Source organism: Ammospiza nelsoni, chromosome 18 (assembly GCF_027579445.1).
Source record: "Ammospiza nelsoni isolate bAmmNel1 chromosome 18, bAmmNel1.pri, whole genome shotgun sequence".
Taxonomy (NCBI): domain Eukaryota; kingdom Metazoa; phylum Chordata; class Aves; order Passeriformes; family Passerellidae; genus Ammospiza; species Ammospiza nelsoni.
The window spans coordinates 2,770,267-2,784,961 of record NC_080650.1 but is presented as its reverse complement, the minus strand read 5'-3'; the positions used below and the strand labels follow the sequence as shown (position 1 = coordinate 2,784,961).

General features: G+C 43.3%; 1 protein-coding gene across 1 annotated transcript; it reads left to right on the top strand.

Moving 5' to 3' along the window:
* Window positions 1-12,865, top strand: ANAPC5 (anaphase promoting complex subunit 5). Its single transcript, XM_059485111.1, has 17 exons — window positions 1-209; window positions 294-373; window positions 1,108-1,217; window positions 1,607-1,802; window positions 2,755-2,821; window positions 3,567-3,668; window positions 4,742-4,932; window positions 5,792-5,873; window positions 6,534-6,623; window positions 7,507-7,688; window positions 8,163-8,298; window positions 8,523-8,597; window positions 9,395-9,516; window positions 10,641-10,748; window positions 11,305-11,452; window positions 12,023-12,185; window positions 12,533-12,865. Exons 1-17 carry the CDS (start codon window positions 6-8, stop codon window positions 12,745-12,747), a joined length of 2,271 nt encoding a protein of 756 aa, XP_059341094.1. The 5' UTR covers window positions 1-5; the 3' UTR covers window positions 12,748-12,865.
* Window positions 12,866-14,695: the final 1,830 nt, after the last annotated feature.

Genomic DNA, 14,695 nt, shown 5'->3' with positions numbered 1-14,695 from the left:
GCGCCATGGCGAGCCTGCACGACAGCCTGTACTTCAACCCGATGCTGACGAACGGCGTCGTGCACGCGAACGTGTTCGGCGTCCGCGACTGGGTCACCCCGCACAAGATGGCTCTGCTGGTGCTGCTCAGCGAGCTGGGCCGCGCCGGCCCGCAGCTCGGCCTGCTGGAGCGCCGCCGCCTCAACCGCCTGCTGCTGCCGCTGCTGCAGGTCGGGCCCGGGCTGGGGCTGGGCCGGGGGGAGGGCGGCCCCGCCGTGTCGCGGCCTGTCGCGACATGTCGCTGTCCTCCGCAGGGTCCCGATATGGCGCTGTCGCGGCTGCGCAAGGCCATCGAGGAGTGCTGCCCGCACCTGGCCGGCTCCGTCCACATCAGGTGCGGGCCCGGGCGGGGCGGGGCGGGGCCGCCGGGATCCCCCGCGCTGTTCGTGTACCCCCAGCTCGGGAAGTGCCCCGAAACTGCAAATGTCAGGATCTGAAAGCACCGGCTGGGCCAAAACTCTGCTTGGACAGGTTTTGTACTTGTCATAGCTAAGTTCTGAAAGGCACCAACATCGAAGCGATCAGATTTAAAGTTTCTTTGGGACAGAAGTTCTGTTGTCACATCAAATAACTCAATAAACAGCAAACTCACAATTCCAAAAACGCAAGCAGTACAAAAATTTAAAAATTTTGAAAGAATTTTTAAAATTAGAAAATTTTTAGTTTTCCAAAATAAAGAGAAAAAAAAGAGTTCCTATTTGTTTTAAGAATAACCATCTCATCTAATTATTCTCATAATAAAGACCTATTTAAAAAGAAAAACATGCCCAAACACAATAATAATAGTAATAAATAATAATAATAATAATAATAATAATAATAATAATAATAATAATAATAATAATAATAATAATAATAATATTTTACCACTATTTAATATTATCTTATTTATCTCAGTATGAAAACCTCTTGGGGTCCAAGAATTACTTATCACTTGTGTTTGCTCATTTATGCAGGAAGCAGGGGAATATTTTACTTGATGTCTATGTTAATACCCTAGAATATGTCATTTTCCCCCTGTTGTCTGCATTAATGCCCTAAAAAATGACACTTTCTTCCCCTGTTTAGGTTAAAACTCATGGCAGAAGGAGAACTGAAAGACATGGAACAATTTTTTGATGATCTTTCAGATTCATTCTCAGGGACAGAGCCAGAAGTTCATAAAACAAGTGTAGTAGGTAAATAATTGTTACCCATAATATTTAAATAATGAATAATTGTTATCCATATTTTTGCTGTGATATCTGTCATTGATGTCACTCCCTCAGGACACAGCTTTGTTTTTCTGGGGAGGTTTCAAATTGCAGAATGTCATTTTTCTCTTGCTCAGATGTTGTCTATTAACTGATAGTTTTGCACATTGTGAGCTTGTTACTGATTTTAACAATTTATCACTTATCTTTAGTGAGATTTGATGATACACTGAGTTGTATCATTGAGATGAGACTCAGTAATTTCTGTTTAATTTCTCATTTATTTCTGTTTCATGAGGAATTAAGGGATGTTGTTGAAGCTGCTGGCCATGGATTTGTGTCCTGTCTGCTCACAGCAGGATTTCCCTCTCCAGGTCTGTTCCTGCGCCACATGATCCTGGCATACAACAAACTTTCCTTCAGCCAGGTCTACAAACTCTACACAGCACTCCAGCAGTACTTCCAGAAGGATGAGAAAAAGGATGGAGCTGATGAGAGTGACATGGAGCTGACAAATCCAGAGGAGCTGGATGGGAAAATGGAGAAAGAAGAACTTGATGGGCCTTTAAGGTGATCAATTCGTGCTAAAGCCTTTTCAACCTTTTAAGAAAATGAATCTTTGATTTGTTTAAAGTCTCCTGCAGCCGGGCTGAGCTTTGTGGCCGCTCGTTTCCTTGGTGCCACCGTGTGGTGACATTTGTCAGTGGCTCGGGGAGGTGGCACTGCCCCATCCTCATCCTCCCCTGGGGAACACAGCCCAAAGGCAGCTGCTGCCCACAATTTCCCTCTGCTGGGTGACTCCTCTCCTGTTGGAGAGGTCACTTCTGCTGCCAGCAAGGAAAGATTGCTCAATAAGAAGTTGAGTGGTTTTGTTTTGCTTTTCACCATTCTCCAAATAAAAGAATTCGTGTCTATTTACCTCAGAAAGGAGAAGCAAACACTGAGAGTTTTCACCTGCTGAAGAGATGCTCCATTGTAAGAATAATTTGATGTGTCCATGTATTTAAAATGTACTTTGCAAACTGTATTTGTATAAGCTTGTGCAGGAGTTGTGAGTCAGACAGCAGCTTTGGGGTCTGGCTGTGTGCTGGGCTTGCTGCCTTTCCACAGAGTAAATTACAGAACAGCTGTTCCCAGCTGTTCCAGCTGTGATGGATGTGACCAAAGAGCCCATTAATCTTCTTGGGACTCTCTTCAGAAGACAGAAAACAAAGCAGAGCCATTTGAATATGTCAGCCCCAAATCTTCTCTGCTGTATTTCTTTAGGGTTTTTAGGGTGTATTTAGGGTAATGTTGCTGTAAACCACAGTCTCTGCAGGTTGAAGCTAAACTGTGTGAAATCATTTGGATTGCTGACTTTGGAGTAGATTTTGTTCTGTATTAAGTTTTCTCAGTGTTCTTTCATGCTTTGAGCTGTAATATCTCACACACCCTTATGAAGCAGAAGTGTGGGGTGTGTGATGAAATGTGTTCCTGTGCTGTCTTTCCTTGCCCTGTTGCTAACCAGAGTGTGTCTTACCAGGGAAGAAGAGATAGCCTGCAGTGGGCCTCTTTCCCAGAAACAAGCAGAGTATTTTCTTTCTCAGCAGGTATGTTAATTTTCATTAAATGGAGGAAATATTCCATAACACCAATTTCACCTTGAATTTTACCCACAGTGTCAGCTGAGATGTTTTCTGTGCTCTTGTAGAGCTTTGTTGATATCCTGCTTGTTGTTGCTCAGTGTGAGCACTTGGGGCTGTGAGTGTTTCATCCAGACATGTCACCATATGCTGATATTTGGTTCTCACAAGGTCCTTCTGCTCTGCTTGCCTCACATTTCTGTGAAATGTGCAGTTTTGTTGGTTATTCCAGCTGGTAAATAAAAAAGAGAACAGAAATACACATGGACACAAATGTCAGTAATTCAATAGTCAGTAATGCTAATTTTAGTAGCTACATTTTTGTGATTTTTAAAATTAATTGAACTGCTTGCAAAAGCAAACTGGATTTATCAATTTCTTTTCCTGAGGGTTTTTTTTTTTCTGTGAGAAGATACATGCAATTCCAGTGAGCAATATGTGGCAGTAGTTCTTCAGAGGGAAACTTAACCAGAATTCTTTAAATGCCTTTAAACAGTCCTTTGAATAAAGTTTTATTTGACTTGGTCTCTGTGATCTCTGGAAATTGAACACTGTAATGTAGTATAGAACTGCCACTGTCATAATAGACAGAGCTGCTACAAAATCTTCTTTAATGTCCTCTCCAACCTGACAATCCTGCACCACAATATATTTTTATAACCCTCCTTGTAGAGTTACATTTCTTACTTGTACTGTTCAAATTTTATCCCAGGCTTCTTTGCTAAAGAATGATGAGACAAAGGCTCTTGCTCCAGCATCTTTACAGAAGGAATTGAACAACTTGTTAAAATTTAATCCAGACTTTGCTGAAGCAGTAAGTATCTTTTTCTTCATCCATAATGGTTGTAAAAGGATTTCTTATCTCAAGGATAGGATTATTTGGAAGTAATTTATTCTCTATTGAAATATAAATAGATGATAAAACTGGGAGCAAGTTGCATGTAAATGTTTAGTAATTCAGACTAAAACTTCTGAAGGTACAGGAACCTTAATTAAGCAAAGTACTTCTCCTTCATGCACAGATATAAACCTCTTAATTTTGGTGGGACTGAGTGCATTCTTGTTCAACTAGATCTAAAACATATATAATTTGCCCACGTTTTCCTAAGTAATTTCAGGCCTCATTCTCCTGTAGTTTAAAAATCATTACTAAGTGCAATATCTGTTAATTTGGCTGGTAGTTGTTCACTTTGCTTCTGGTCCTTAATAGCAATTTATACTGAAAGCCACAGAGAGCTCATGCTGAGGGGCCAGAGCTGTGGTGTGAGCTCTTGCTTTGTCCCTCAACAGCTTCTTCTTGAGCAACTTCCAAAGTTCAGCTCCTTCCTGCCTTGTTTTCTGGCTCTGCCTCCCAGCAGCCCTGGGCTGAGCAGAAGGATTTTCCTTGCTGCTGTTGGGAAGGGTATCCTTGAGAGGGCTGCCATAGTCCCTGCCTGCACTTCACAGCATAAAGGATTACCCTGCCCAGGTCTCAGTGCCAAAAAGAAAATACAGAATTTTAGCATCTCCTTTCTATCTGCACAGCATTTGGAAGCAGTGCTGGTGTTGTATCTTCCTGAGTGCAGGCACTGTGGGAGTGCTGCCTCCATTCCCACTCTCACATAAATACAGAAATTCCATCTCTGCAGAGATCTCAGACTCTCTGGGATCTTTCTGACAGATCTTGTAATCTTCACCATTTGGCAGATCCTGTTAGGGCAAACAGCCAATATTGTCCAAGAAATTATCCAGTTTAATCCAGAAATTCCACCCAGGTAGTATCAGCATTGCAACTTCTGATCAGTATTTCACAATTACATGTTTTGGACAGAAACACCCAGTAATTACAAACAAAACCTCTGGTTTGGTATCTGTACATTTAAAACTGATTTTGTTTCCCTTTTCCAGCATTATTTAAGCTACTTAAACAGCATCAGGGTGCAGGATGTCTTCAGTTCCACACACAGCCTGCTGCACTACTTTGACCGGCTGATCCTCACGGGCGCCGAGAGCAAAAGCAACGGGGACGAGGGCTACGGGCGCAGCCTGCGCTACGCCGCGCTCAACCTGGCGGCGCTGCACTGCCGCTTCGGCCACTAGTACGGAATCACCCACTGAGCCGGGCGTGGCAGGGGCTGAGAGACCCCCCCTCCTTCTAAAAACCCTGCAGGGGATCTCTCTCACTTGGCAGCGGCTGTGGTTGGGTTGGGATCCTCTTGCGATCTTGGTTTGTTTGGGTTTGTTTTTGTTTTGGTGTTTGTTTGGTTTCCATAATAACTGAGCCGTCTAAGAGTTGATATTTGTCTGTGTCCTGGGTATTTTAAGTGTTCAATTACATTTCCATGACCTCAGAAGGGTCTGTGGGCATAATTGCCTATTTTCAGCCATATTTTCATCCATATTTTCAAGAAAGTATGGTTGGTTTTCTGCAAGTCAACACAAAGCTGATGATCTGGCAAAAGAATAATTAAACCAAAAAAGCCATCCGAGCTTTTAAAATTTAAAATGCCACAAGGGTTGGGGTTTATTTTGTTGATAAAGCTAGCCTACCCATCTTCATTTCTGGTTTGCATTTATTGATTGCTGCCTGGAGGCATGACGTGAAAGGACTGGAGAGGGGAAGGACACAGCAAAGTTAAGAGTAACAATTTCCACAAAGGCAGATTCCAAATGTTGCCCCTGTTCAAACAATAACTTGGCACCATGGCCTGTACAGGGTTTGAAAGGCCACGTTGGGGTTACAGCTGCATTTTGGTTTGCAGATGCTGTCAGACTTTCTGTCCTGAAAAGCAGAATGCACTGCTGAGTGCTGGGAGGAAAACACAGGCTGTGAAATCAGAGATCTGAGTGCATGATGCATAGTTCAGATCAATATTCCTCTGGATCAGGATGCTGTATCTTGAGCACTGCAGGAACAGTAATTGTTCTCCCCTGTCTGTGTCTGTCTGTCTGTCACAGCCAGCAGGCTGAACTGGCCCTTCAGGAAGCCATCAGGATTGCCCAGGAGTCCAACGACCACGTGTGCCTGCAGCACTGCCTGGTAAGAGCTCTGTGCCAATGGGCCTGGAGCTGTCGTGCTCAGGGAGCTGCTGCAGAGCTCCTCTCACAGCTGCACCTCCCCAGAGCATCTGACTGCCCAGCAGTGGGCTGGCATCACTCCTGGCACACAGGGCAAGGATCATGGCATGGTTTGTTGCAGCTCAGGGTTAATTCCTTAAGCAGGAATTGTTATCCCAGTGGAGATCTCAGTAGTGAGCTCAAAGTTGAGCCTTAGATGATGTAAAAAGAAGAAGTATTTCAGAAGCTGCCTCCTTTCTGTCTGCTGAATTCTCAGAGCCACCTTTACAGCAAGCAAAGTGGGAGGGAAGGACTTGGATTTCTCTCTATTTTTTCCCTGTAATTAACATTATAATGAGTTGACATCAATGGTATCAAACTCCTAAGGTGCTGCATTCCACAGTTCCTGTATTTTTGTGCATCACTGAACCTCCAGGTTGGCTGGTGCCACACCAGCATCCCAGCCTAGATGCACTTCTGATATGTTTTGCTGTGCAGCATTTAGCAGAAGTTTCCTTAGAATCAATCCTCAAGTGCTTGGCATTTCCAGTGACTTTTTGTGCATTCTCTAACAGCAAGCCAAGTTCAAAGTGCTGCAGCCATCAGTTATTTGCAATGAGAATTTGATCTTTTTCTTTGCTAGAGTTGGTTGTACATCCTGGAGCAGAAGATATTTGACAGCTGTGTTCTGCTGGAGCACTCTGTGAACAAATCCTTACATTTTGGATTGCCAGTGAGTCCATTTCATCAATCCTTAACTTTATTCTGGGACAAAACCGTGTGGCAATGGGCATGTGTGTGATCAGAGTTTGGGGTTTTGTGGCTTGTCTGTTCAAAATATGGGATTGGATTTAAACAAACATGTTTTAACACTCCAAAATCTACCTGTTTCTATGACTTTTATGCTTCCTATTAACAAGCCAGAGTTCAGTTGCTTTAATGCCAGAGCATTATTGCAAAGCTCACTGGTGTTCCTTCTAACTTGCTTGATTTTCAGGTAGAAAATCTCTCTGTGGCTACTGGCCCAGGCACATTTAGTTACAATCTGGTGCTCAGGGGAGGTTCTTAGGGCTCCATCTTCTCTGAAGCTCAGTGCTCATGCATCTGGCAGAGCTTTGAGCACATGTTTATTTGTACAGCTCTGAAATCTTGCAGGACAGCCCTCCCCTTTGATAGATTTGTTGTCTGTTAATGTTTAGTTCTGTCTTCCCCAAATCCACAATTCTTTTGTTAAGAGAATTGTTCTAAAATTGACTAAAACTGCTGGGAGATAGGAGCAGCCATGGCCTCTGTGGGGAAGGGAAGGAAAGCAAAGGCTCTGTTTTCACAGCAGTTCTGGAGAAATCCAGGTACTGCTCCTGTCCTCCTCCATAAGATTTCTGTGTGGGGGAGTGGAAATTACCTTTCACATCCAACAAAATGACATTCACATATGTGTGGGTGTGCCTAAGTGAGTATTTAAAGAAATGCCTGGAGCAATGTTCCTTTGTCTGTGCTGTCTTTTTGGGATTCTTTTTTAGTAGTTTGAAACTCTGCTCCAGTGTGATTTGCCAGCCTGGGGTACTCTGTTTTCTTCCATCACTGTAGGTATGTTGTTTTTTTTTCCTTCTTCCCAGTATCTTGCTTCCTTGGGAATCCAGTCCTTGGTTCAGCAAAGAGCTTTTGCAGGAAAGGCTGCCAACAAACTAATGGATGCCTTAAAAGATTCTGATGTGTTGCATTGGAAGCACAGCCTGTCAGAGCTCATAGACATCAGCATAGCACAGAAAACAGCCATTTGGAGACTGTACGGCCGCAGGTATTGGCTCTGTTTGGAACTCCTGGATTAGCTGCTGCACTTGTTGGCACATAATGCATTTCTATAGGTGTAACAAGTGCCTGTGTCTCTCCAGTGCACTAAAATAAAGCAATCAGACTCAGTAAAGCAATCAGATTCAGTACAGGCTGAGTGCAATTATTTCCATTCTCTTGTGTTCCTTTAAAACTTATACTGAAGAAGAGATAGAGTTTCAATTTAGTAGTGGCAAATAGATCATAAATTGTTCCTGTGCCCCCACTTTCAGCATCTCTGTGCTTTGGCTGTGTGCAGCTTTCAGTCTGTAGTACTTGCTGTGCCTGCACAGTGCAGAGTCTCTGGACAGAAGTTATTTTACAAGTTTTCCTTCTCCCCAGGCTTAACCAGACAATGTAGACTATTGTCATAATAAACCCATAGATTAAAAATGGCTGTTATTTGCTGCTTGAAAACTCATAGATATTTCTCTTGCACAAGCACCATGGCACTTCAGCAAGCCCAGACCTTGCTGAGCATGAACAGTCTGGAGGCTGTGAACGTGGGCGTTCAGCAGAACAACACCGAGTCCTTTGCCGTGGTGTTGTGTCACCTGGCAGAGCTGCACGCCGAGCAGGTGAGCTCCAGGCCGCTTGCACCAGGTGCCATTTGCTGAGAGCGCCTGTGGGTGGTGCTGACAGAGGGTGCAAGACTCGACTTGTGGTTTTTGCTGCCTTTAACGCCCTTTAACTCTGGGGGCAGAGACAATGCAGGGTGTTTGCTTGGCAAATCCCTTCCCTGAGGGTTGTGCTGAAAGAGAGGGGAGCAGGGTGCATTAATCAGTGTCCTTGTGTGTTCCAGGGGTACTTTGCAGCTGCTTCTGAAATACTGACACACCTGAAGGAGAGATTCCCTCCCAACAGTCAGCATGCACAGGTAGAATACTTGCATTCAGCCTGTAAGTTGTGTCACCATTGTACAGGAGGATGTGAATCCCACTGCTCCTGACTTTTCCTCTGGATGCCTTGGGCTGTACATTTTCTCATTTCCCTTGGCTCGTCCTCATGGGAAGCTGTGGAGCAGCAGCTTTTTTACAAAAGCAAGGAAAAGCTGCCTGTGTTGTTTTCAGACTGGTGAGACATTTCTCTCACCACAACCTCCTAAGATGAAGCTGTTCAAGTACAAATTTCATTTACAGAGGAATATACATCTGCTTCATGAGCACATAGAGCAATTAAATGCTCTGCATTGATTTGAAGCTTCAGAGTTCTGCTTAATTAGTGCTGCTTATTTTGATATATTACAATCCAGAAATAACTGAGATAATAGGCTAATAACCTGATTTTATGTGACTCTGAGAAACATTGCCACAGGAGTCTATAAGATAGTATTTACATTGAAGTGGTTGAGATCTCATTAGATGTAGTGTGAGCCTTCTCTTTTCACTACAGAACAAGTCTACTTGCCTACAAGTCTGAAATCATTAGTAATGATTTAAAAGAGCCTTTTCACATAAAATGCAGTCAAGTAGGTGAGCTTCAATATTGAAACATTAACCCAGACCTGAGCATTTCTGCTGAGGACAGTAATTCAGTAATTCCAATAATTGGACAGTGGAGTTAGTGTCTGGAGATAAATACCCATGGGGGAAAATAAAAAGTAAATTCTAATTTAGGATTAGAAAATGAGCAAGCACAACTTCTAAAGCTTGTTTCTGGATGTTCCTTGTTTAGCTTTGGATGCTGTTTGATCAGAAAATACAGTTTGAGCGAGCCATGAATGATGGCAGATACCATGTAGCAGATTCTCTTGTAGCAGGAATTACAGCACTAAATAGCATTGAAGGTGTATACAGGTAAGAAATCGTGGGTCTTTCTGTACTTACAGGTTTCTTCCATGCAGATCATGAAAAATTAGCACAATGATCACTGGCAGTCAAATCTCTTATATTTTTTTCCCTTTCCAGAACTAGTTAAGGTTATGTGGTCTAACCTATAGGGCTGTTCCCTTAGAGCATGTCCTGCAATAATAATTTGTAGTTGTTTCTCTGGGCATTTTAAGAACTGGAATAGCTGAAGTTGGTTTTATTCTAGGGCTGTGAATCTGTCGTGGTAAGGTCTTCAAAATCTGCTATACTCAAACCTGAGCACAAGGCAGATTTTTATGTCAAATAGCTGAGGAGGGAGCTCAGGCCTTAAGTGAATTCCTCTGTGGCCTGGTTTCTACATCTCCAAAATGGAACAATGTGATTTTTTTTTCCACTCACCTTAATGTGGTCTTGTTCCTAAATGAGAATGACATGTTAAAAATAGTTACAGTTAAAACTTGATATTTGGTGAATATGAAAACCAACGTAGTGTTCAAAGAATTTCTTGTCGATTTTCAAAGGCAAAACACCTAAAAGCAGCCAGTGCCAGTCAGCCAGAAGAGCAGTATTCAAGCTGTGGGACCTGATGCTTGTCCTTCTGGAATTGGACTGATCATGAATTCCCTGATCTTTAAATACTCTGCTCAGTCTCTGGTTCAGGGCATTTGTACCCATCCCCTGCTGCTGTGCATTTGGTCCTGACTTCCCTGCTCTCCACTTTCCTGGTGCTCCATATCCTTGTTGGCTCAGGCCAATTTTAGCTGCTTTACCTCATACCTGTTTTTCTCACAGATAATCACTTATGCTCTCTAGCTTGCATGTCCTCCCACTTCTGCTGCCTGTTTGGCCTTTGGTTTTGGCAATCTCTGGTTTCTATCTAAAGCTGTTTTATGAGTTTGATCCTTTCTGCCTGGGAGTTGTCCAGTTGGCACCAGGGAGATCTGTTTTTCCTCCTGTCTGTGTGTGCAGCATGTGTACACTTTGTCAGGCTGCCAGTCTGCAGTTACAAGAAACACAGGTCACAAAATAGAGACCTGTTTCACTGTGTTCTGAAGAGCAGAATTCTATACAAAGTACAAAAATACAGTGATGTTTTCTTTCTACCATGACAGAAAAGCCATTGTATTGAAAGCCCAAAATCAAATGTCAGAGGCACACAAACTTCTGCAGAAATTGTTGATCCACTGCCAGAAAATCAAGAACACCGAGATGGTGATTAGGTAAGAATGTTTCATTTGCAGAGTATTAAAGCCACTTTGCAGTGATTAGAATCAGCCATTTCAATTTGTCTGTGTTCAGACTTCACTAGTCTTCAGATTACCTGCTGTGATTCTGAGATTACAGAGTCATTTCAATTATTAATCACAGTATGGAGGAATCCTCAAAATATTGTGTCATTTAAACCTAGTTATTTTTAATATGTAAACTAAAAGGTGGTAAAGTTAAAGTTCCATGAAGGCTCCTGGAAGAAGGAAACACTGCATCTAAAATAAATAGGAAATGGGTGTGTGTGTAGTTTTACCTTGGTGTAAATATTGAGAGAGCTGTTTATCTTTATTTAAAGATATTTAAATAAAGATATTATATATTATATATTATTTAATCTTTTCTATGCCTGTGGCATCTCCTCTTAAGGGTGTAATTGAAATGTATTGTATATGTAGCAGCGTGATTTGTAATAAAACCAATCCCATTGTGGATGGAACAATTCCCTGGGAACAAGGGGACATTTTTCACCCAGAGTGAAGTCTCTAAGTGCTGCTCCCTGTTTGCCAGGGTGCTGCTGTGCATGGCAGAGCTGTACTGGAGGTCCTCGTGCCACACCATCGCGCTGCCCGTGCTGCTGCAGGCTCTGGCCCTGGCTCGCGAGTACAGCCTGCAGTACTTGGCCTCTGAAACCGTGCTCAACTTGGCTTTCTCCCAGGTAGGGCTGATTTGTGTTTTCACAGGGCTGCAGGGCAGCATTTATTCTGGGGATCTGGATGCCATTTTTACTCCTGTGAGATTTAAGAACACAGCCTTGTTGGAATTAAATTATTGATTGTGAAGAAGCAAACTCTGGATGTAAAAGCTTTCGAGGAAGTTAATAAACTTGAGTTTCATGTGTATCACTAAAATTTATAGTTATTGTATATAATTAAGCAGCATACATTTCCCCTGTCTTAATGTCTTCAGTTATCTTTTCATGCTGGTATTTTGGCTTTCAAGCAGCACAGGTTGGCTTGTATATTAAAATTAATACTGGTAATGACTTCAGTTATATTGTTTATTCTGAGAGTCATGGCTGTCAGCACTGAGTGGAGAAGGCTTTCCCAATCATTTCTACTCACAAGTTTTGATTTAAAAGAAGATTGTGGGGAAAAAGTTGGGAAAAAAAAGATGCATGTTACATCATGTTTTTAGAAACAGACATGGCTTGTGTTGGTGTTCCCTGAAGAAGCTGCTCCTCTATCAGTGGATTCCAGTGTGAGACCAACAAGTATTTCTCTTTCAGCTGATCCTTGGCATTCCTGAACAAGCCCTGAATATCCTGCACATGGCAATAGAACCTGTCTTGGCCCATGGAGCTGTCCTGGACAAAGGCTGTGCCATGTTCCTGGTGGCCAAATGTCAGGTGGCTTCTGCAGCTTCCTACACTCCACGAAAGAAGATTGAAGGTAGTGTGAAGAGTAATTATCTCTGAAACTGCTCACAAGTGCAAACCAGTGTCTGTACTGGAGTCCTGCTACACCAGAGTGTGTTACCTGGTTATTGTATACAAAATTCATTAGGAATTAGTTGTTGCACAGATGTTTATAATGGAATATTGTTTATCTGCATACTTTCACACACATATTTTGCAGCAAAGACTGAATAATAGAAAGTAGCTGAGAGACCACGTTGCTAAGACACAAATGGTTTTGAAAAGCTGAGGAATTTGTAATTGGCCTCCTTAGACTTGAGCTGCCTTGGAGATATTACTGTGATATTTGCTTAAATATGAATGTCCCCCTTTTTCCCACAGCTTTGGAATCTGCTATCTTGAATCTAAATGAAGCCAGGAGTTACTTTGCCAAAGTGGACTGCAAAGAGCAGCTCAGAGACGTTCTCTACTTCCAAGCGCGGCTGTTGCACACCCTGGGCAGGACCCAGGAAAGGAACAAATGTGCCATGTTGTTCCGTCAGCTGCACCAGGAGCTGCCAGCACACGGTGTCCCCTTGATCAATGCCTTCAAGTGATGCATTTAAAGATGAGATTTGTTTGTTTTCCCGTTCTGGTTTTGTTTGTTTGTTTTCTTTTTTTATGAACACCTTTTTATTGTATTCAGTCATCCAAGTTTCAGAATAACTGCCAATAAATCATGGTCTGCTCTTGAACAAATTTGTGTTTTGTAACACAAATGTCATTTTCCACCCATTTCACTTTTATTCTCTACTTGAAACTAAGAAATTAGCCGGGAAAAAAGAGAAAAGACCCTCTTGACTGTGTTGTAAACACACTGCGGGGAGCAATGTAGTCACGAAGTAGTGTTCTGTTCTTAGGAGTGACATTTCCCAAATCAGTGCAGGCTTTATGAACACAGGAGTACAAAAAATAGTGGAAAATGTAGGCAAAGCTCCTTTGTGCTCTTTTTAAGTGGTATGGAAGGGGGAGTCTCATTTAGAAAGTGTCCTTGCTTTTAACCTGTCTGCAGTTGCTGTTTACGCTGCAGAAACAGATGGTGCTGGCACAAAGGGAAAAAACAGGGCTCAGTCAGAAAGGTGTAACAGTGCAAAGTCCTGGCACTGTTGTTTCATGTGTCCTTGTACAGAGGGGGGATGAGGAAAGGAGGAGTGGGAAACAACAGCCCCCAGCTCAGCTGAAATGTTTTATTGTGTGCGTTCTCCCCTCAGCACCGTGTGTCATTCACCTGCTCTGCTTTTGTGGGTGAATAGATGGAGATCACAACTGACTGAAGTAATTGGGAGAGGCCAAGAAATCTGGAGAAGGACTTTGGACAAGGGCCTGGAGTGGATTGGATTCCCAGGGTTGGATGGGGAATACCACCCTGTGAAGGTAGGGAGAGAGGCCCTAGCACAGAGTGCCCAGAGCAGCTGTGGCTGTCTCATCCTTGAAGTGTCTAAGGCCAGATTGGACAGGGCTTGGGATAGTAGCAGGTGTCCCTGCCCATTGGTGGACTTTGAGATCCCTTCTATCCCAAACCATTCTGTAACTGAGTATGTGATGCTCATTTTGGAAGAAAATTTCATTTTGACTGTCGTGTGCAATTTGAGGGCAGACAAGCTTGCACTCCTGTGAGTGTAAACCTTTCGTGGGTGCCACTCACCTGGTAACTACAGAAAAGCTGAGCATCATTAAAGCCCCAGAGCTACCCTGCTTGGAAGCAGCAGATTTAACTGTGGCATTGCCACACCAGACCCAAACCTGGTTCTGCTGGAGCTGGAAAAGGTAAGGAGGAAGAGAGAAGCACTAGGGTGTGGTTGAGACAAGCATAGCCCGGTGTTAGTTTACACATTCCATTAATTACTGCTGCATCGGGGCTGTTGGCAGATCATCAGGGCCTTGATTTTAAAACGAGGTTTCCAACGGCAAAGGGGAATTCAGCTTTGTGGAACGCTGGTGATGCCTCATTCCCTCTCTGCTGTGTTTTAACCAACATCGAGGAGTTTAATCCTTAAAATGTTCGGAGCACCTACTGCGTTCCGGTAAGTAACCTGATTTTTAGAGTGGCTTTCAAGATTCTGGTCAGAAATACAATGTTTATCGACAAAGCTGGCATGGAGGCCTGGCTCTGCTCTGTGGAGCTCTACAGTGTCAAAGTGGTGCCCACAAACGAACCTTGAAGCAAAATGAGGAAGAGGGTTTGGCCAGCTGTGGCATTTGCATCTGCTCAAGGCTGAAGCTGTTGCTTCATGTAAAGAAAACCGGGAGTGAGCTTGGTGCAGAAATGGTGCTGGATGGAAATAAAAACAAACCCCAAATACCGGACAAAGCAAGGGGTATGTTTGCCGAGGGCTGGTGTCAGCCGGGTGTTAAAGGCCGTGCAGATAGCAGATTCCAAAGCCTTGCCCGTGAGTTCTGTCTCAGCGCTACAGAGCGGTAACTTGTGTGGGAACTCTTTGGTGGTGGCCTCTGTGACATTTCCAAACAACTGCTTTCCAAACCGCCCCTTTAGGTGATGCTTTG